At 29.8% G+C, this 22,586-nt stretch overlaps 4 protein-coding genes and 1 long non-coding RNA gene across 10 annotated transcripts; 2 read left to right on the forward strand and 3 right to left on the reverse strand.

Moving 5' to 3' along the window:
- Positions 1–500: 500 nt before the first annotated feature.
- LOC121219442 (uncharacterized) lies at positions 501–1,679 on the reverse strand. Its single transcript, XR_005916194.1, has 2 exons — positions 1,154–1,679; positions 501–855 (listed from the first exon to the last, which is right to left on the reverse strand). It is a non-coding gene; the product is annotated as an uncharacterized lncRNA (long non-coding RNA).
- A 3,090-nt stretch (positions 1,680–4,769) lies between these two features.
- On the forward strand, positions 4,770–8,353 carry LOC121219441 (serine carboxypeptidase 1). Its single transcript, XM_041097624.1, has 8 exons — positions 4,770–5,127; positions 5,677–5,781; positions 5,866–6,140; positions 6,359–6,617; positions 6,836–6,950; positions 7,037–7,129; positions 7,702–7,807; positions 8,213–8,353. Exons 1-8 carry the CDS (start codon positions 4,770–4,772, stop codon positions 8,351–8,353), a joined length of 1,452 nt encoding a protein of 483 aa, XP_040953558.1.
- Positions 8,354–11,095: 2,742 nt separating this feature from the next.
- LOC121219443 (GDSL esterase/lipase At1g71250) lies at positions 11,096–12,935 on the forward strand. The gene is made up of 3 exons (XM_041097626.1): positions 11,096–11,408; positions 11,636–12,253; positions 12,448–12,935. The coding sequence occupies exons 1-3, from the start codon at positions 11,186–11,188 to the stop codon at positions 12,669–12,671; spliced, it is 1,065 nt and encodes a 354-aa protein (XP_040953560.1). The 5' UTR covers positions 11,096–11,185; the 3' UTR covers positions 12,672–12,935.
- On the reverse strand, positions 12,901–18,518 carry LOC121219444 (non-specific lipid transfer protein GPI-anchored 12). Its single transcript, XM_041097627.1, has 3 exons — positions 17,944–18,518; positions 13,547–13,603; positions 12,901–13,172 (listed from the first exon to the last, which is right to left on the reverse strand). The coding sequence occupies exons 1-3, from the start codon at positions 18,323–18,325 to the stop codon at positions 13,081–13,083; spliced, it is 531 nt and encodes a 176-aa protein (XP_040953561.1). The 5' UTR covers positions 18,326–18,518; the 3' UTR covers positions 12,901–13,080.
- A 772-nt stretch (positions 18,519–19,290) lies between these two features.
- Positions 19,291–21,899, reverse strand: LOC121219445 (CSC1-like protein RXW8). 6 transcript variants are annotated; one of them, XR_005916199.1, is made up of 4 exons: positions 21,565–21,899; positions 20,738–20,896; positions 20,024–20,300; positions 19,291–19,779 (listed from the first exon to the last, which is right to left on the reverse strand). XR_005916199.1 is itself a non-coding variant. In XM_041097628.1 (4 exons), exons 2-4 carry the CDS (start codon positions 21,272–21,274, stop codon positions 19,719–19,721), a joined length of 303 nt encoding a protein of 100 aa, XP_040953562.1. In that variant the 5' UTR covers positions 21,275–21,338; positions 21,565–21,865; the 3' UTR covers positions 19,291–19,718. The 6 variants fall into 6 exon arrangements, 1 of the variants encoding a protein (XP_040953562.1); XR_005916198.1 differs by lacking the exon at positions 20,738–20,896 and adding an exon at positions 21,243–21,338 and having other exon boundaries at positions 21,565–21,898; XR_005916195.1 differs by lacking the exon at positions 20,738–20,896 and adding an exon at positions 21,243–21,361 and having other exon boundaries at positions 21,565–21,859.
- Between the last annotated feature and the right edge of the window lie 687 nt (positions 21,900–22,586).

Raw genomic sequence — 22,586 nt, forward strand, 5'->3', positions numbered from 1 at the left:
TACCTCTACTCTTGGAATTTTAAATTTATTAATTTAGCTTATCTCAAATTTAATCATTTAGTTTTATCCATTTTAGTCCTTTAATTAAATAACTTTTTTGCATTTTTAGATCTTCTAAAATATTAATAATTTAATTTAAGTTATTCTAATATAAAACATTTGGCTTCCTACCCCTCAAAAATTTTAATTTTATCTCAGCCATCTTAGTTTCACCCTTGATATGTGACATTCTAATATTCAAATGTATGATTTAGTTATTAAAGTCTAAATGATGACACATTCAAATTTAATGGAAGTCAATTAATAGTGTTATCAATTGAACTTTAATTTGAAATCAGACAAATGAAGGAACTAAATTTCTGGATTTAAAAGCAGAGGGATTAATTTTTAAAAGTTCAAAGAGTACAAGGATTGGAGGCAAAACTAGACCATCATTTTGCAAATGTAGATGTAATACCCAAAATTTTCCCGGCCCGAGCCCAACTATTAAAACCCAAATATGAAAAAATATATAAAATAAATAATAAAATGTCCAATTTTTCATTACACCAGCAGGCCCAAAATAGCCCAATCCAAATTTCCTAATATTCAACCTAGTCAGCCCAATACACCACCTAATCACATACCAGAAATTAAATAATAAAACCCAAAATACATTACCCAAGCCCAAACCCGAATACATCAAGCCCAAACAACCCAAAATCAGAAACCCTAGTGGTTTCTAGACTAATTTGGTGAAGCCGCAGCAGACCCCTGCTTCAGCGCCGTAGATGAATCCAACAAACCTCGCGCGTGCATCGCCACTAGGCGCGTGCATCATCTCCACACAGATGCGCCTCCAGGCTGGCCGAGTACCTACAAGCAAACACACGAAAACGAGAGCAAAAGAAAATAACAGAATAACAAGGACGGGGCAATTTTCCTTTTATTTATTTTTATTTTCTTTTCCTCTGTAAAAAAATCAGGCTATAAAAAAGCCAAGAATAGACTGTAAACAGTCCGCATTCAGAGAAATTGAATACAAAAAAACTCATTTTCAGAGAAAAGAAAAATTCGAAAGGTGATAATTAATCTTTTCTTTGTTATTTTTTTTCTGCTCCGTTGTTCATTGATTAATATTGAAGTAGAAAAGAAAAAAGAGCGAGGAACTTACCTGACCGTTGTTCGCTCCGTCACAATTGGAGCTGGGCGAGGGTTGAAGGTCCCATAAGCAGTACGTTCCAAAATGTGGCGTCGAGGATCTGTTCATCTTAAGTCTCTGCTTTTCTTTTTCTTAGGAAGAAGAGTCTGTTTAAATTAGGGTTATTTTAGTTTTTATGTCTAGCTAGAAACGGCGTCGTTTGAGGCCGGACCTTGTGGTCTCAAAACGGCGTCGTGTGATGCTGGTATCCGCGCGGTGACCCGACCCGGGGCAGGATCCGCGCGTTTTCGTTCGTCGGTCTATTTGCGAAATGAGTCCCTCTATGTTTTATATAGTTTCAATCTAATTTTCTTCAGTGTTTTTAATTTGTACCGTATATTTAATTTTGTTTTCATTTGGATCCAAGCCTAAACGGCACCGTTTTCTGGGATTGATTTTGATTATTCAGGTTTTGCGTTTAATTTCTGATTTAGTCCTTCAACGTTGAAATAGGTTTCAATTTAATGCAAATTTAGTTTTCTTTTTTTAATTCAATAATATTTTTAAATGTAATTAATCCTACTTTCATATGTTATAAAATTTAATATTATTTGTAATATTTGATTTTGATAGTGTTTAAATTTACTATTATTATAGTTTAAAATGTAATAAATTATTATTTTAGCTTGTTTTATATTTTAAAATTCATTATACACCAATATTTTGAGTCTATTGTATATTTATTTAATTTTGTTTTCATTTTTTTACTACTTTATTTAAGGTTCGATTTTAAAATTTGTTGATATTATTATAATTATTGTTGTTAATTTTAAAAATGTTTTTTTCATATTTAATTTTGCCTTCAAAAGTATTTTTTAAAAATAAACCATTTCTTATATTAATCCGTTATTTTTAATATTATTTTAATATTGGCTTAATATTGTTTTCAAACTGATTATTAATATAATTTTAAGATATAATACACAATTCTTTCAAATTATTATTATCAATATGTTTTAAATTTATTAAACATTATTTTAAAATTTCTATTGTACACTTTTATTTTCCAACTTGATATATTATTATTTGTTTCCATCATTCTTGATATATTTTTATAAAAATTTGATATATTACTTATTATTTTTAAATAATGTATTTCATAATATAACTCAAATTTTATTTTCACAATAATATTACATGGTTCTTTTATATATATGTATATATAATTTATATGGAATTATTTTTAGTGTACATGTGTGTATAAAATATATTATTAATTTCGAATTATAAAGTTTTTTTTCAATGCATAAATAATCTCTTTCTTAAAAATTATTTATTTCCTTTACTTTATTTTGGTTATTTATTATCAAATTGTTTTTAAATTTTCATATTAACTATATTTTTATTTTATTTTATTTCTAATCAAAGTATCTTTAGAAAACTGATTATTAATTTATTAGATGCTTAATTATCAATGTTGATGTATTACATCCTTGATTGCTCCTTAGTGTAAATTTATATTGCTGTTATTCAATCATGTTTCATTTGTAAGAGTTGTATTTTATTAAAGCACTATAATCATTTTATTTCATAATTCCTAAAAAAGCTTGGTGTTCATAAGTTCTCGAGAGAATTGTGCCCTAACTTACTGGGCTGCAATTCTTCTTGATGAATTTAGATAATCAAGTGTTCATTTTATTAAAACCATACAATTGTTAAAATAAAGTTCTTAATATTTCAAAATGTTGGATCCTAACTTACTGGATATGACATTTTGTTGTCTCGATTTTAAAATAAAGGCAATATTTGATGTTTAAGAATTTCGAGAAATTGAACCCTAACTTACTGTATTCTGATTTCTCGATTGGCTTAAATAATCAAATATCCTTCTTAAAACATATGATTTTTTATAAATTTAAAAAAAAAAAGGAAAGACGAATCTAACTCCAAAGATTGAATTGTTGCACTCTAACTTATTGAGTGTGGCGATTTATCTCTTTGAAATAGGTTCGTCTATTTAGCCAATTCAATTATATAAGCTTTCATTTCATGGGATCGTATTTAAAAATCTTTTCAAGTTTCGACACTAAGACATTAAACAATTAATTCGGTACCAATTTTGGGCGTTACGAGGGTGTTAACCTTCCTTGTGCTTAACCGACTCCCGAACTTGTTTTCTCAAAATTCGCAAACCTAAAATCATTTTTAAGGTGACCCGATCACACCTCAATAAAAGATTGGAGGCGACTCTATTTTCAAAATCGATTTCCATTTTTCAAAATAAAAAGTGGTCTCGACAGTAGAAAAATTAGACCATCTAAGTGTTTTATTGAATTGGTGTAATGAGTCAACTCGACACCAACTCAATTAAAAATTACTTTAAAAAACCTTTTTAATAAAAAATTAATATTAAAATAACAGTGTTTTGTGTTTTACTATTTTTATATGAAAATTTTAAATAAAACAACGAAAAATGCAATGTCTAAGAATTGAACCTAACTCTAAACAATATTTAACCATAAACATTTTATCATTTCACCTATACATCAATTACTAACTTTATTTTATAAATATAAATTTCATATTATATTTTTTTCACTCGTATTGTCGATGTAACAAAATATTGTAAACAACAATATACTTCTTCACATGAAATTTTGGTTGAATCAACTATTAAATTAATAATGTAATGTACCGTATAGTACATGAATTACATAAATAAGAGAGGATGAATAGTATGATGTATCAAATGAGTAGATGAATCACATTAAACATACTAATAATCCTTTAGGTACCTACTCAAAATATATGTATACCAATAAATTCATCCATAATGAGATTTAACTTTAAATTTTTAAAATTTTGAAATTAATTTTTTGCTACTAAAGCTAAACTTTATAGAAACAAAATACAGCAAATTGGGTTGAACAAAGTGAAGAATTGTAGATACTACTGAGGCAAACAAACAAAAGGAGATCAACCGGATTTGACGACCATGATGATTACTATGCAAATGACAGTTTTGTTATATTTATAGTAGACTCTAATCAAATTTTATAATAAAGTATTAACAATTTTTTTATATCTCTCATTTTTTTTCTAAGATACCAATCGGAACGAGCCCAGTGACGAGATCATGAGTTTTAAAATTGATCTATACCCAAGACGAGAATCGAACACTAAACCATTGGTTAAGATAGAAAAGACTATTATTTTATATAATAAACCACTATATATAATATTCATGTAAAATAATTTTTAATACTCAATTATTTATACAAAATGATTATTGGATTAGTTTGGGTTAAAATGATTGAAGAAGACTTCAGGTAAACCCACGAACAAAGCTATTATAGATAATAAATTATAATTCTAGGATGAAAATTTTCTTTTATATAAAATAAAAATATTTTTTATTTATTAAAAGAAGGATATACCACAATCTATCAACTTTGATCATGATACACATATATATACTGTTATATATGTGAAACAATTATTACATTAACAATCACCAAAATAAATGTAGCTGCTTTGGTCTTGACACCCTTTAAACTATAAATAGAACTACGAATTACTTAGAGATTTCACCGACAAGAGTAAAGTCAAAGAAAAGAAGAAGAAAATGGAAGGGGTGGCATGTACATGGATGCTACTCTCCATGTGCCTTTTGGGGTATCTCATAATATATGTAGAAGCTAATGAGGCAAAAGTCCTTGGTAACTTTCTCAAGTCCAGATTGTCAAAGAAATCATCTTCCGCGGTGCATTCTTGGGCATGGTTGAATGAGAAAACTGGGAATTCTCCTAATTATATTCAGCCTCAAGATGGATCCATGGAGGCTGATAAAATCGGTGCATTGCCTGGTCAACCTAATGGTGTTGATTTCAACCATTATTCAGGATATGTGACAGTTGATTCTAAGGCTGGCAGAGCACTTTTCTACTATTTTGCCGAGTCCCCCGACAAGTCTTCCACCAATCCTTTGGTTTTATGGCTCAATGGAGGTATGGTTTTTATCAAATATCAATCCTTATGACGCATTGCATATGGCCACTCTTATCATTCTTCATATTTGCATTTTACTTATGTTTCAATCACCTAAAAATTCATTCATTTGTCGTCCTGTTTACCCTAAATCTACCCAAAGATTGAGCTAACATTACTTAATTTAGATCGGTTTGGATAAGTAAATTTTGATATCGATTTATTAATTAAAAATTATTTTTATTTTAAATTTAACTATGAGAATTTTATAAGTATTAATATGTTTTTTAAAATTTTATTATATCATATAGGATTGGATAACTAGATTCAAGTCAAAAAAATTGGATTAAGTCAAGCCAAAAACGACAAACAAATATATTTAGATTACAACCCATAATGATCAATCCATGGACAAGTTTAATTTCCACGAAAATGGAGAAACAAACTCTTTTTTTGCATTTTTATTTAACAAACACTTTGAGGGTATGATCCTAACTTTAACAATTTTTATTAAACTAAACAACTTATTAATTAATCCTCATCTTTTGCTTAATTTTCGGTAATTTCAGGACCAGGATGTTCTTCATTAATCGGAGCGATGATGGAATTAGGCCCTTTTAGAATAAACAACGACGGAAAAACACTTTTCCGCAACGATTATGCATGGAACAATGGTCTTACTTCTTCCTTTACTATAGTCTATATTTAGATTGTTATTACTAGAAATTAACTCTTTTTTTTTTGTTGAACTTTGACAGTGGCAAATGTAATCTTCTTAGAATCACCAGCTGGAGTAGGCTTTTCATATTCGAATACCTCCTCCGATTACCATCATATAGGTGACAAGAGCACTGCAAAAGATGCCTACACCTTCCTTGTCAATTGGCTTGAGAGGTTCCCTCAATATAAAACTAGAGATTTCTACATCACCGGAGAGAGTTATGCTGGTCATTATGTGCCTCAGCTTGCTTACACTATTCTTCTCAACAATAAGAATGCAAATCAAACCCTAATTAATCTTAAAGGAATTGCAGTATGTTCAAATATGAAATCAATATTATTACTCGAACTCCTTATTTTAAATTGTATTTAATATATTTATTTGATACATTTGCAACGGTAGAACCAAAAAATTTATACTAAGAGGTTAGGATTAAATTATAAACATTTGATCATGATGTAATTTTAACATTGTATTAGCAAATGTGTTGATTTTGACCTAACTTTAGTGAGTGGTAGTAAAATTTTCAGGTTGGGAATGGTTGGATTGATGATCGTACAGGCTATTTGGGCCAATATGACTATTTATGGACACATGCTTTGAATTCAGATGAAACCAACAAAGGAATCCATGCCTATTGTCACCATTTTAATGACAAAGATCCAAATGAGTGTGATGACTTCCAATCCAAATCGTTTGTTGAGCAGGGTGACATTGATGGGTACAATATTTATGCCCCGCTTTGTCCACTAGATTTTTCTTCATCAATAAAAAACTCAAATGATTCAGTAAGTCATTCTACTTTTGTCACAATAATAGTTTTTTGTGAGGAAATCATATTTATTATGAATTATTGTAATTTTTAGACTCATTTTTCTCATCTTCCATTCATTAATATGATGATGGTTGACCTCCAAGGAGATCAGACAAGTAAAATAAAAGGCAAAATGGCAAAAACATGTCTTACTGATTTTAAGGGATTTGTAGTAAAATAGTGATATGAATTTGATATCAAGTATATAGTTTCGATCCATGTTCAGACTACTATATGATATCTTATCTGAATAGACCAGAGGTTCAAACAGCTCTCCACGCTGGGGTTGCAAAATGGCATAAGTGCAGGTTATACCCATCATCTTACTCTTTTGTTGTGGGTATCTCATTTAAGATTTTAACTTGTTTTGTTCGTATTATATCATTTCACTCAGTTTCTCAATTTTCGGATGCACTGATAGTCCCGCCTCTGTCTTACCTATTTTCAAGAATCTCATGGCAAGTGGTCTCAGAGTTTGGTTATACAGGTAAAAACTTTATTTAGCGCTTTGAGAAGGAAATAATGTGCGGCATTTAATAATTTTGATTTTATGATTTATTTAGCATTCAATTTTTAAAAATATATATATTTTAGTTCTCCATTTAACTTTTTACTTTTTTTAACTCTTAAATTTGTAATTTTTGTCAAGTAATCTTAAAATGAATGAATAAATTAATACTTTTTAACTTTGTTGACGTTACATACACGCACATAACATGTCTTTAACAAAAAAAATATAAAACTATTTTAAAAACTATAAAAATATTTTTTTAACATTTTAAAAAATTAATTAAATGCAACATGTCATTTATATGACTTCAATAAAGTGAATTTTAATTTTTCTATTCATTTTAAAGTGATTTGACAAAAAAATTATAAATTAAAGAGTTAAAAAAATAAAAAATTAAATAGATAACTAAAATAATTTTTTTTATAAAATTTACAGACTTTTTGTTAAAACAAAATACATAAAGATAAAGAATAAACATATAAAATACAAAATTTAAGTGGATTAAATTATGTAATGGATTAAATAATTAAGAGAGGAAAATGTTGCAGTGGTGACGTAGATTCAGTTGTCCCAATCACCTCAACTAGGTACGCTATAAATGAGCTCAAGCTTCCCCTCAAGACTGCTTGGCGTGCATGGTCCACCGACAACCAGGTAACATATCTCAAATTTTAACCTTTGCTGCTTTATATATTTCGGGTTTTTTACACAAATAATACAAAAAAATTAAAAAATTATCAAAATAATACAAGCTTTTTATTATGTACTAAAATGGTACAAACAGTAGTCGAGGAAATGCCACAAATATTTTACATAAAATTAATATTTAACATATAAAATTTGTATAAATTTATAATGCTTTTAATATGAACATGCATTTTTCTGGGAGATAAATTATATAAAATGCGATATGAATTTAAATGTAACCACATATTATTTTTAAAATATCATCATTATGATAAACTAGGATAAATAATATGAAGGAATAAAAAAGTATTAAGATTTACATAAAATGAATTAATGTGTAAATTGATTTATCTATATAATTGCTGAATGGAGGTTGGAGGATATGTGGAAGAATACGAAGGGCTGACATTGGTAACAGTGAGAGACGCAGGCCATTTAGTTCCAAGCTACCAACCAGCTCGTTCTCTTACCATGATTTCCTCTTTCCTTCTAGGACTTCTGCCTCCACCATGATCATTTCTATACATGTTTCTAATAATCAACCTATATGATACAAATATTTTGTTCCTATAGGATTTGACTTTATGTTAAAAGATTAAATAGGCTGGACTTAAATTTGAAATTTTGTTTTTTGTTTTTATGCACATACATACAAATAATCTTATTATGTACATTATGATGATTTTCAATTTTGAAGAGATCTTTTATTTCATATTGAAGATTTTGGTCAAGCCATCAAATGTCTATTAAACAGAATGTTTGCTTTAGTTTTTATATGAGATTAAGGAGAAATTCTTAGATGGTCCTTCCTACCACCCATCTAAGAATATAATGCCATATATGGATTATCATTAACATTTTAGTAAATATTCCTACTAATTCAAAAAAATTTTGAAGCATTAGAACTCCCAACTTTTCTTTTTTTTCTTTTCTAGTAAATTCTTCACAGATTCGATTTCCTTAGAGACTTAGGCCATATTTTAGATTGCAAGTTCTTTGTTGCGAGGTGTAATGGTATGTTTTTTATTTGTACTGTGGTGTTTGGTATTATTTTGCTGATTCTGTTTTGAGTCTTTGTGCTTGTATGGGATACCTTATGCCCCGTATTTGAGGTGAAGACTACATTCATTTTTTGCATTCCTCATTTAGGGATAAAAATACATATATACTTCAAAAAAAAATTCATGTAGCTTTGATTTAGTAGGAATATTTACTAAGTTTTTTTTTCCAATTTTTTAAAAGATTTTAGGTGATTGTGTTTTAGTTTAGTTTCAAAATTGGAAAAAAATTTGCAAAAAAATTATAAGAGAAAAGTACATGATGAAAGAGGGGAAGGTGAATTGGAATGGGTGAGTTAAGCAAAAATTTAATGCTATGTAAAAATAATCCACATGGCATTATATTATTAGATAAGACTATAGTTGATGTGGTAGGAAATGTCTACCTAATAATTTCTCGAGATTAAGAGAGCAATTATCTTGTTTATATGAGGAACATATTTTAGTGACAAAAATTGTTGTAAGTAAATTGTTCTTGTTATTTAGTTGAGAACTAAGCTTTCAAAGGGAAGGTATTAGTGGGGAAAGTGATTCTGATTGAGGATAGGAGTGAGGTTGCAACTAGATAAGTGAGTTGGATTTAAATTTTGTCATGTACTAGTTAAATCATAGTAAACTACTCTTTCAACAAGGCTTCACAAATGTAGAGGTGACAAACGAACCGACTCAAGTCAGGCTTTCTTACAGACTCAAGCTTTCTCGGGCTCAGGCTTTTTTAGGCTTAAATTTTTTCGGGCTTGAGCTTTCTCGAATTTGAATTGTTATGGGCTCGGATCAGTACAGACAGACTTTTTTGCTCGAGCCTGATTTACTAGCTCTATACAAATGTAGGATGTTTTTGAACTACGGAACCAAACTTTGGTGTTCATCTCCTATTTTATAATTAATATTAAGTTCAATTGCAACTGAACAAAAATTTAGAAGACAAAATCAACAAACTTATGATTGATACTAAATCTAGACACTCAACTTACTAAGTGAAGATCTTGTCATTGATTTGTTATTGAGATAGAGGAAACATCAATCTCGAGAAACATATGTTGAATGACACAAATTATACTTACTGGAAGGCAAGGATGAAGGCTTATCGCCAACAATTGATCTAACTAGTGTGAAGACTCCTAATCTTAAAGTGACTTGGACCAATGATGAAGAAAAATTGACTAATACAAACTCTAAAGCCTTCAATGCAATTTTTTATTATTTTATGAATTATGCTTCTATGACTTCTGACACATCTCTAAGTTTACCGTTTATTAAATAGGCTCAGACTATATTACAAACAACTCATGAAAGAATTAATAATGTGAAGTCCAAACTTTGGATGTTGACTAAAATGTTTGAGACCTTGAGGATGCAATACATTGGAACCTTGTCTGAGTTCTATGCATAGCTATGTAATATCACAAATCAAGCATTTGCATTGAGCGAAGAATATCCAAATTTGAAGTAGGTCAGAAAAGTGCTTCGATCTTTGCATGAAATTTTTGCAATCAAGATGACTGCTATGAAGGAGGCAAATGATAGTGATAATATGAAAATTAATGACTCAGTTCACTGAAACATTTGAGATCAATCTCGATGAGACATAGAACAAAAAAGATAAAGATGATAAAATTATTGCATTGCATGTTGCAATTGAGGGTGAAACTACCATAAACGGCCTGCAGGAGCAATTGGCCTTATCCAGTTAAGAGGATAAAACTTTGATAGAATGTTTAAGAAGCTGATCAGAAAGTTCGGTTGAACCAAAAGTTGTGACAAGATAAAGGGCAAAGGAGTTGTAATCAATGATGATACACCCAAAGAGAAAAGGAAAAAGATACGATGCATGAATGTTAAGACTTTGATCATATCCAAGCAATAATGTTTCAAGACATTGAAGGAGTACATTTTATTTTCCTATTTCAATTGGTCTTCCCTTATAGTTGTAAATGAGAAGAAGGCTCCTTGAATCTAAATTATGATCACTTATTCATTTTCAGCTTATTATATTTATCTTAATTACAAATATAATAAATATTGTTAAATAATGACAAAAATTAGAATTGCAAAAATAATTTATTATTAAAAATTGATGGACATCGGGTTTTAAATCTAGTTAAGAAGCTGTTGAAAGCCCAAACCGAAGCCCGGGCTTTCTCCTCTTTGTGTTCATGCTTCATTCGGCATCCATTTTCCGCTATAAATCTATACAACGGTTCCTGAGTCCTTTGCATTGAAACAGAAGCAAAAGAAACAAAGAGATTCGACATGGAGCAGGAACCCTAAGATCAAAAGAAGGACGATGGAAGGATTTGCTTTGTTTATGGTTGCACTTGTTTCAATGGGCATCACCAACCTAGCAATGGTTCCTGAGAAAACAAATCGGAATGTGTCTGCTATGTACGTGTTGGGTGATTCTTCTGTGGATTGTGGCTCCAACACTCTCTTTTACCCTATCATCCATTTAAATCTTTCTTTACTTCCTTGTAATGGTTCCAATTCCATCCTTCTTCCCTATCTTCTTGGTAACCACTTGCCTCTTTCTCCCCTATTTTCTTTCATATATGCATTTGTGGTATTCGTTTTGTTTCTTGCTTTCTTTTTTTCTGGAAAATATATGTTTAATTTGCATATGGTTCTTGGTTTCTTTACAATTTGCATTTTCCGCTTTCAATCTTGCTCCAGAATCCTCTTCTTGAAAATTGCAATGCACTTAAAAGAAATTGATGATTTTCATGGCTAATGCATGCAGCTAAGAAAATGGGTTTACCATACGCCGAGCCATTCTACACCCAGAACGGAACCATCGATGGCTTGCTAAACGGTGTGAACTACGGTGCAGCCCACGCAACAATCCTTAGCCCCACTAGCCTTGGCCACCAGTCTCTTAACCACCAGCTAAGGCAAGTATTCGAGACGGTTCAACTATTGGAACTTCAACTCGGCCATGAAAGCTCTCGCCATTTCATCAGATCCTCCCTCTTTTACCTCGCATTCGGCAAAGATGACTACATAGATCTCTTTCTCCGCAATTTCTCAGGTGTAATGGCTGAATACAATGGCCCTCAATTTGCTGAAATTTTAGTTAACCAAATGGTACATGCAGTGATGAACCTGTATGATATGAATGTGAGAAAAGTTGTATTAATGGGGATACTGCCTTTGGGATGTGCTCCAAGTTTACTGTTCCAATGGCACATTGATGATGCAACAGGCTGCGTTGAGATGATAAATGAAGTGGTTTTGAGGTATAATGTACTGCTAGAAAAGAGCATTGTTAGGCTCAATGAAGAGTTGCCTGATGCACATCTCGTCTTTTGTGATCTTTACCAAGGAGTCAAGAAGATCATAACTTTTCCACATTTCTTCGGTATGAATCCTTCCATTTTGTCTTATATAAAACTGTTAAGGGATACAAAAAGGGGTTGTTTATATTCGAATTAACAACGCGAGTATTTCAAGAAAAATGAAGAGTCCGGAAGAGTAACATAACAAAACTGAGGAATTTTTGCTATCACATGAACAGCAATCTTACTTAAAATGTGTGACGAAAAAAAAAAACAGGATTTGAGGATGCAAAGAATGCATGCTGTGGGCTTGGTTTGTATGGTGCAGAGATTGGGTGCGTGACTTCAGATATAGCCTGCAACACTGTTTCAGCAAATGTGTGGTGGGATCTCTATAACCCAACACCCAAAGTTAACTCATTGCTTGCTGAGTCAACATGGTCCGGTCAACAACTCCTCTCCAACATTTGCCGTCCAACTACAATCCGAGGTCTGGTTTAATCTTCAGTGTCCCCTCCCACTTGACCCTCCTCACTCATCTTCACCATTTCTCACAGGCCACTATAGATTCAAGTTCCTTTGTTAGGTAAACCCATTGTTCTATATTCCTGGAATTAGCTGAGAATAGGTGTAATTTTCCTGAAAAACTCATGCACATCAACCATATACCAATGGCAGTAGATAGCAGTCCAAGTTAAAAGAAAATTAAAAATATGGAACTCCATATGTATATGCTGCAATCAGAACCATAATTTTTGTCCCTTACGGATTTGCTGTTTTTCTTTGTTTCATCTGTTGTATTGTATTGTATTTTACCCTCATTACCAGAGAAACAAAGGCATACATAGGACACGCAGAATATTTGAATGTTAAAATAATGAAGTACATGGTTATTAATGGAGAAAAGAAATTAATAAATCCCAAAAAGTGTGTGCAAAATGGCAGTAGCGAAAGCCAAGCCAATGACTGCTCCATTTCTGTTTCCATTTGAAGGGCTGCCACCTGAAAAAAGAAGAAGAAAAGCTCAGTTATTTAATAATCTAAACTCGAAACATAAAAAAAAAGAAAAATTATAATTAAAACCATATTTAGGGTTAGGTTTACATGATGGATGAAAAATTACAATAAAAGGATGAATCTCATAAATTTTATTTATGATCATAATTGATGACCTATGGTGAAATTTGATGTTTTGAAACCTCGGAATTCCAGACCTTATTGGCCATAAGCTTTAATTTAACATATAAATTTCTTATCTGGTGACAATTTTGATTAACAAGAATAGATTTCTATTCATGTTCATGCTTAAATCTTTTTGACAGTGAAACAAAATTTTAAAGTAAGAATGAAATGAAAGAAATTAAAATTCAAGTTACCTGGTGACACAGATTCTTCGCTTTGGGGTGGACCTGCAACTGGGGCACGATTGATGACTGCAAAAAAGCAGAGAAATAATTAGGAAATAGGTTCTTTTTAGTATAGAATATAATTAAAACTAATCTATATAGCAAAAAAAAAAAAACAGATACAATAGTTATCATAATGTTTAAATTCGTGTCATTTTCATATTTGTTTCAAGCAAGTTTTACATCATGTCTTATACAAAGTTATATAAAGAAATAAAATATATATAATTAATTAAATATTTAAAATAATACTAAAACATTTATCACACGTATATGTGTATGAAAATCGAGTAATTAGAATACAAGTGTGTCTTTAAAAATAATTTTACAATAAATAATTATTAAAATGTAATAAAACTAAAAATAAAAAATTAGTTTAAATTATGAATAAAAAAATTTAAATAGACAAATATATCAAATTAAGAATATTAAATACACTCCAAATATTTATCATGGTATTGTCATTTTCTTGAGTTGATATCGAGTTCATTTGTGACACTAACTCAATCAACGATATTTTCAATATATTTATAAACAATGCATGTGAAAAACTTTGTGTAATAATACTAAAACGTATAAAAATATTAAAATAAAACTTTAGTTGAAGTGGTAAAGAAAAAAAATTATAAATGTTGGTGGTATAGATTCAAATCTTAGCATATGTAATTTTTTACCGGTTTTATTAAAAATATAAAATGACGAAAGTACCCTCGTATTAACATAATTTATTGTATACATAAAAGAGTATTTTCATAGTTTCCTTAACTAAGTTGGTGTCGAGTTGACTTGTGACATTAACTCAGTCACACACATAAATAATAACTAGAAATTCTATCACACACGTATACGTATGGAAACCACGTATTTTAGAACAGAAAAGTGTATTTGAAATTAACATATAATAAATAAAGAAACGCATTATTTGAAACTAATTAATAATAACACATTAAATATGTACGATATTAAAACAAGAAAAAAAATTTTAAACTGTGAGTAAAATGAAATTTAAACACATAAATACATTAGATTAATAATACTAAATGAGTACAATTTTTTTATCATTGTGTTGCCATCAATCTTGAGTTGATGTCGAATTAACTTGTGACACTAACTCAATTAATAATATTATTAATACTAGAAATTCTATCACACGCATATGCATGTAGAAACTACGTATTTAGATCTTATGGGTGCGCTTATAAATAAACATATAATAAATAATGAAATATAATATTTGAAACTAATAATAACAACACATAAGCTATATGAATTAAAAATTGCTTTAGTTGAAATATAAAAATTGAAAGAGTGTATGTTTGGTGTTTTGGGTTCAAATCCCATTGTAAGCATTTTTTTCTCCTCTAAATGTTATATAAAAAGACAAAAGTACCCTTAAATTATTATTCATTGCTTTGTCAGAATAAGGATTTTTTAATAATTTAATAACTGAGTTGGCACTCGGTTATGGATGACACTAATCCAATCAAAATATTTATATATTGTACAGATATAATATAGATAATGATACGGTATCTTCTACTCAATTATGCATGGAAAAAAGATGGCTTAATGGTATAAAAGGCTCACCAAAATTTTAAATAAAAATCAATTAAACCTCTCTCAATTTTTTGTAGCTTTTGGACTTATAAAATTGATCAAATCAACCCTTTGATTTAGAACCGCAAATGTAGTCATTAACAAGGCAGATCATAAAATATAAAATTATTTTTCATTATTTAAGGAATTTGAAAAAAAAAACTTTATCTATATTTATCACCTAAAAAATCTATCAATTATAATTTTTGATTAATTAAATTATAAAACAACTATTGTAGGTAATATCCTTCTAAATGACAATGATCTCATGTTCAAGTTCTAATAAATGTGATTTTTAAAATTTTAAAAATATTAAAATTTCTAATATTTTTTAAAAATTTTAGTTTTTTAATATATTTTTATAATGCTCTTTTTGTAATTTTATAGTTTTTCTATTTTCTAATTATTTTAATAATTAAACATCTTTTGTAATTTTTTAATAAATTTATATTTTTCTATTTTTTTAATTTTTTTAATTTTTTTTGTATTTTTTTCATTTTAAAGATTTTAAAGATTTTTTTAGATGATGACATAATAATTACATTATTATAATGACATGTGACAATATATGATTGGTTGGCCGGTTCTTTTTAGTGTCCTGAATCGAAAATGTATATTATTATGGACTAATCTAAAAATATTTGATAATATTAGAAATTGAAATGAGCCAAAAAAAAATTAGACTAAAATCGTAAAAGCGGTACACTTCAGAAACTAAAATGTGCCTTAAGACTATTATATATTATAAATATAAATTAAAAATAATATAGATAGTTAATTTTAATAATCATAACCTACCAACAAAACCAGTGTAATTGAAACCTTAAACTGAAAATTAAGTTAACCATAATCTTACCCAAATGAATTGGTCATTTTTGACCAACCCTAACTTAAGGGTCCTATGACTGGACTGAGCCTTCGGTAGAGGACTGGAGGATTCTTGTTTTTATCATTATTATTTAAGATAATTGTTTAATATAAATATAATGTTTTTTTAATTTAAATATATTTTTAATAAGTTATTGTTTTAATTTAATATCCTTTACCATTCTTTTCTAGTATAGTCTCACCATCAGAATTATAATAAATAAAGCCTACCCCAATTATTAATATCTAAAAGAAAATTGTGCATATGAAGTCTTTTTTTTTTAATAAAGGCAGTGCACGTAAAGTTTCTTTAAATTTGTATTAATGGTCTTGATAAAAATAATACTAAGCAACAATCAACTTCTATAATTTTTTTAATAATATTATTATAGATTTTGATTATATCTGGTTTTTTTATACAACATTTAGAATTATTCATAATCTCTCTCTAATTCATGAATAAAAAAATAATCCTCAATACCAATCGAATTATAACTTCTACAATTTAATAGATTAAAAATTATTAACTTAATTATTAGCTCCTCTATTTAATAATAGAATAATAATTTTATAAATAGTAACATGATTAATTGTAATAAGTGCTTTTAATGACAAAACTTTCTCTTTAGCAAAAGGCATTAACTCAAGATACTAAAGGGCTTTCACTATGTAGATTTAAAATTTTAAAAACTCTTCATGAAGATTAAAATTTTTAAGGCACAACAAATTTTGAAAACTCTTGATGAAGATTAAATTTTATAAGGCACAGCAAATGTAAATGTAAATGTAAGAGGATATAGGTTCGAGTACACTGAAATACATTATCCTCTTACTTATGAGTTGAGAAATTCAAAACTTATAATAAAATTATTCATAATAATAATAAAAATAAAATAATTACCCAATTTTTTAAAAAGTTTTTTTACCGAATCCCAATCTTAGCCCATATTAAATAATTAATGAACCAAATAAAGAAGCACAAGTAAAAAAAATGGATAAGAATCAATGCCTTGATGTCAAAATAATTAATTAAATATCTAAATTATACATAAAATTATTTACTATTTACTTAGAAATTAACATAAGTGTACTATTTGATTGAAAAAGGTAAAATAATAAGAATTAAATTAAGATCAACAAATAAGGTTTAGTATAAGATATTTTTGATGAAAATTTAGCCAAATATAAATATATCTTATGTTGAAATGATAATACTAAAAATATTTTTTTGAAAGAAGTATTAAAATTTAGGAAATCGTGGACCCTACCAACCCTGTAATTTAGGGTTAATGGACAATGATTAACACTTTATTCTTTCGGCTAGAGAAAATGATGAACACTTATTTCTTATGCTACTACAAATTAAATTAAATTTATATTAAAAAATGGAAATCTAATGCACAAATTTTAAATGAATAACATACTTTTCTTATGCTATTTCATGGTAATTACCGCTGAGAAAAATCGAAAATTAATTCGAATTATGATATTTGACGATTTTTAAATTCTAAATTTAAAAATTATGATTATCCAAATTAAATTGAAAGTTTTAATTTGTAATTTTTATTACATAAAAAGAAATAACTTATACAAAATTTTATTTTAAAAATATTATATAAGAGCCATTAATTATTTTTATTTACTTGAAAAATGATTTTTTTAAATATATATATATAATAATTTTTGAAAATTTACCAACCATCTTATCAATATTATATATATTTCCAGTGTCCGCAGATGAATAGATTAGGGTAGACTCCGAATTCAATCCTTTAGTTTTTCATGTTTGTAGGTTTTTTGAAATTTGAAATTGAAAATCACATATATTGTGAATCAAGTAGACAGATGATTAGGATTCTTCACCAGATCTAAAAGGAAACGGTAAAGAGGAACAAATGAAATACCTGAACAGAGAGTCACAGGAGGAGTGGAAACATTACAAACTGTGGGAAGATTCAGAGCTCTCTTCATATCAATGTCCATCCCAACCACTGCGGTTGCGTTTTTACCCAATAGATTGCACAAACATTGTGGACTGCTTTCCACTAACCCCGCCAGCTCCGGACAGCATGCCTTCACCGGCTTCGTTAGATTGCTCCCTGCCTCCACGAACGTCAAGCAATCCGATAAGTTCAACAAGTTCGTAAAACAATCCGCCGTCGGTGCCTCTGCTGATGGTCCCAACCCCAACCCCACCGCTGCCGGTTCCTGTCCCGTCGCCACCCTGCAGAATGTTAGCACAAAGACGGTGGCAACAACAATTGTTACCCTCTGCTTAGTTGCCATCTCTGTGGGTCAAGGCAGGCTAAACGCTACTGTGGGAAATGAGAAGGGGAAACAATAGATTTGAGAGAGAGAAGGTGAGTGAGATGGGGGAGAAATAAACAAGTTAGTGACGAGCTATGCCAAATTTATAAATTTGTTGTAAGCTACTAAGGTCAAATTCTTCATTACTTTTTAGGAATGTTTTTGAGAAATTTGAGTGATGGGTATTATTGTCAAAAAGTATTTTTGAAGAATAAAATGTCCATTTTAGACATGAGATTATAAAGTAATAAATATGTATTTAAATAATGTTCAAATTAGTTAATATTATGATATTTTAGTAAAAATATAAAAAAATAATTTATTATAACTTATTGTTAATATTTTAATATATAATATTAATTTTAAATATTTTTAAATAATTAATATTAATTATTTATAAAATTTAATTAGAATATATAAATTATATTTAAAAATTTAAATATAAAAATTAAATATTTGTAATTAGATATTTGATGGGCTACTTTAACACTAAAACTAAACAAACATAATACTATCTAACTAAAATCTAAAATCTAATTACTAAAACCCAATATTAAACTTAGTAATTCACTTAAAAAGAGCCTAAAACTAAGTGTGAATTTAACTCTAAAACATATATTAATTAAACACCTATCAATTTCGTTCCAGCTTTCATTGTAATGTAATGTTATAATGTTTTCGTTCTAATATATGACAATGCACATTGTTTATCATATTTTTGTTCCGATTTAATGCACACTACCATTTTAGTGTAATGTTTGCCATTAATTGTTTCAAAATGGTATGAACTTTGGACCAAAAGAAAATAAAAAGTTATATAAACAACAATTCAATAGAAAGCCGACAAAATTAATTGAAGTTGGTTCGATTCGGTTAATTATTTTAACAGAAAAAAAAGCTCAATTCAACTAACGGTTTAGTTAATTATAATTCAATTAACAATGGATCGAACTAACTATTTCATCACCCTTTAGATTAAATGTTTGAAAATATAAAACAAAATACTTAGAATTATAAAAGCAAACATAGTTTCAATTGAACAGTTTAGCGTGCAATGGATACTAAGATTCTAATTTGAGGGTAAAATATGGAATGCCCATACTGTAATCTGTGGTGCTTTATTAACTGATGATATCTTTAACAACATAAAGCTACAATCCAGGGTCCACGCGAGGCTTTCAAGGCAGCTTCTCCTAGCTTACCTCTGAGCAAGTGATGGATCGTAGGGTGCTCCCCAAACTGAGCTACGGACAGTTTGACTACCGGTTGCAGCAATAAATGTGAGGGAAGGTTAGAGCACAACTAGATGGTTCTACTTTGGTTCTCAGTATGAATTTTCTAACAAAACTGCAAATAAGCGGGAAAGGTTGCATTATTTCACAGGACAAGCTAGCCCAGCCTGATGATAATACGTAAGTCGTGAAGAAGGTAGCCTGCAGACGAGAACAATTTCAGTTAGATGTAATCCTGAAGATACACAATCACATGCCATAAAAAAGTGAGAAAAGCAATCTGTCCTATGTGAGTGCCTACAAAAGAGAGCGCTTAATAGTGTATTTCATGCATCTCAATAGACCAAGGTAAAATCTAAATCTAAATGCATATAACAACTTGCCATGAAGTTGGAGGTGTTGAGGTTTTATTAAACCAACAATTGAGGACGCATGGAAAGGTTACCTAGGTTGGCACTGCTCTGGCAAGTTGTTTAGGTGCATATTTAAAACTTGAGAAAACAGTCAATTGCCTGATGATGGATCCAGAAAGGACATTAACAAAGAAAGCATTCCAAATTGTGAAGTACAGAACTTTGATGCAAGCACTCCGTTTCCTCTGACTACGTGAAATATTCCCCTCCATTGCAGAAAACAACATCATGGTTGGTGGAACAGCATACAGAAATAAGATTAGAATCACACTTGGTAAGTAACCTGTTACCACCCGGTGTATGAACTCCCTGCATAGCATAACAAACAAGATAGATTCACAATGAGTGCCTGGTTCCTTCTCTTTTAACTCCTTCGAGTTTCCACTTAATAACAATGATATTTGTCCTATTTACATGTATTAATACACACAAAGAGCTTGGGCGAGTTTAATGCAGTTAAATAACAATGACATCACTATAATAAGTTGTATCTACCTATTTATGTACTCTAGATTGTCTTTCAGAGCCTTCAATCTAGGCATGTTCTCAGTATGCGCCACAAGCAATAGCAGATATAGGAGTATTAACAGGGTTCACGATTATGGATCTTTTCATGCAGGTTTCTATATAGAGTTTATTGCATCAGGCATCGGTCATGACTGCAATGTGATATGAAAGCAGCATAATTGAAAAAAAAAAACAAGCTTATACTGGTTTTGCAATAGAGTTTAGGGAATGATACTCACTGTTTTAAAATTCCTTTAAGAAATGGAACTCTACGTGATAGCTAGTCTAAGTGCTCTAGTTGAGTCAAGCCTTGCACAAATGTAACAGGAAGAAGAAACAGGAATTGAAATGTTGAACCACTTCAAGATGTTTTGAACTTAAATTTGAGACTTAATTACCTGAAAACAACTATTCTCATGAAAGCTACAGCATCGAAAAATAAATAGACTTAATTACTCTGTTACTAACATGAAATTAATTAAACAAAACAGCAACAGCAACAGACCCTTTATGCTAACCGCATTTCTTAAGAAAAAAGAAATACCAAACATAAATAGAAAAAAAAAAAGAAAAAAGAAGAAGAAGCAACAAAACAGCAACAACATCAGACAAGTTTTTTCTCTTATCAGAGTACACAACAAACATTCTCACATTTCTTAAGAAAAAAGAAGAAGCAACAAATGGAATTGATTGGGGAAGTTCAACAAACAGAAGGAGAGCAAAATAAGACAATGAGCAAAATACCAAACATAAATAGAGTGTATGCTTGGCTGCATCTCTTTGATCCCAGCTACTGTAAGCCTTTATATGTAACCAAAGCAAAGCACCACCCCCACTTATCTGACTCACCCACCCACCAGAACCTTCAGACCATTTTGTAGACTTGTGATAACACAGATAAAATAAATCATAAAGCCAAACACGTGTATGCCTTGTGAAAGCTACGGCACGAAGGAACAGAGTGTTTTATAACAATGAAGCATGGCAATCAAATTCCAGCGAAAGAAAATATTAAACAGAAGAGGAACTAATTAAACAGAAGAAGAAATATAAAAGAAACTCTCACCTGCGGAAGAGGAACAAAGAACAGAAAATATCTTTAAAAGCCGAAAATGGGGAAAAGAAATTGGGTATAAAGCTCCAATTTCACCAGCAGAGGGGAAAGAAAATTTGGGGAACCAGCAGAGGGGAAAAAAACGTTTGGGGGAGAATTTGGTCAATAATCATCCAAAAGCAGTTAACGCTGAAGAAAAGGAGAAAATTTTAGCTTCTTCATTTAGAGAGAAGCACTTTTCTGATGGAGAATTTGTAAGAGAAAAGGAGGTTGTTCTTGGTTCCTTTTAAGAGAAAAGTGCTTTTTAGTGAAAAAGTACTTTTCAAACGAGAAAAAGAACGGGCCCTAACTAGTTGACGTGATCTAGGTCCACTTATCCCAACAGCCAAATCTAAATTAAATCATTTTTAAAATGTTTTTTATTTAAAATTAATTATTTTTGGTACAAAGTTAAATCACAAATTAAGAAAATTCTATAAAAAGGTTTGAACTTTGGGGTGTGAACTTAATCATTGATATCATATTTTTGACAAAATTTTAATCATAAATTTAATTTTTTAAACAACAAAATAGGCCATTTCAACAAGAGTTATCACAAGATCTAAGATGTTGAAGATATACATGAGTCGTCTAATTACGAAGAACTGTGGAGCTAGATTGTGCGCAAATTAGACCTCCAAATCAGGATGCCCTAATAGCTATGTTCCAGCCCAGTTTGAATCACTAGATGATTCTATTTTATTGATAAGGTTTGGGTCCATGAGAGACAAATATCATGTTCTCAAAGGTGTGCCATCGTCATTTAACAACCATTTATAGTTGTTTCAGAATTATGATGGCCAACTTTGACCGTGAGCGTATACCTTTGATATTCCTAAACTTTGGGACCAGATGGTGGAAGGAATTGTTGAGCGAATCAGTAATCATATAAGAAGGTATGTTTCCTTTAATTCAAATATGAAGAAACTTGGAGAGCATAAATTCATAAGGATGAAGGTGGAACGTTAAGTCTCCAAGCTTCCACTGCGCTTTAT

This window comes from Gossypium hirsutum, chromosome D07, assembly GCF_007990345.1.
Source record: "Gossypium hirsutum isolate 1008001.06 chromosome D07, Gossypium_hirsutum_v2.1, whole genome shotgun sequence".
NCBI classification, from domain to species: domain Eukaryota; kingdom Viridiplantae; phylum Streptophyta; class Magnoliopsida; order Malvales; family Malvaceae; genus Gossypium; species Gossypium hirsutum.

Bases quoted from the DNA above. Each gene is read 5' to 3' on its own strand.
- LOC121219444 (XM_041097627.1), bottom strand. From the start codon at position 18,325: ATGGCAACTAAGCAGAGGGTAACAATTGTTGTTGCCACCGTCTTTGTG. The intron at 13,604-17,943 runs GTATTTCATTTG...GCTTTTTTGCAG, and splicing joins TCCTGTGACTCTCTGTTCAG to TCATCAATCGTGCCCCAGTT. The intron at 13,173-13,546 runs GTAACTTGAATT...TTCTTTTTTCAG, and splicing joins CGAAGAATCTGTGTCACCAG to GTGGCAGCCCTTCAAATGGA.
- LOC121219441 (XM_041097624.1), top strand. From the start codon at position 4,770: ATGCTACTCTCCATGTGCCTTTTGGGGTATCTCATAATATATGTAGAA. The intron at 6,951-7,036 runs GTTATACCCATC...CATTTCACTCAG, and splicing joins GCAAAATGGCATAAGTGCAG to TTTCTCAATTTTCGGATGCA. The intron at 7,130-7,701 runs GTAAAAACTTTA...AAAATGTTGCAG, and splicing joins CTCAGAGTTTGGTTATACAG to TGGTGACGTAGATTCAGTTG.
- LOC121219445 (XM_041097628.1), bottom strand. From the start codon at position 21,274: ATGCAGCCAAGCATACACTCTATTTATGTTTG. The intron at 20,301-21,242 runs GTATTTTGCTCA...TATGCTATGCAG, and splicing joins ATACACTCTATTTATGTTTG to GGAGTTCATACACCGGGTGG. The intron at 19,780-20,090 runs GCAATTGACTGT...TCTCGTCTGCAG, and splicing joins CTTTCTGGATCCATCATCAG to GCTACCTTCTTCACGACTTA.
- LOC121219443 (XM_041097626.1), top strand. From the start codon at position 11,186: ATGGAAGGATTTGCTTTGTTTATGGTTGCACTTGTTTCAATGGGCATC. The intron at 11,409-11,635 runs GTAACCACTTGC...TAATGCATGCAG, and splicing joins CCTTCTTCCCTATCTTCTTG to CTAAGAAAATGGGTTTACCA. The intron at 12,254-12,447 runs GTATGAATCCTT...AAAAAAAAACAG, and splicing joins AACTTTTCCACATTTCTTCG to GATTTGAGGATGCAAAGAAT.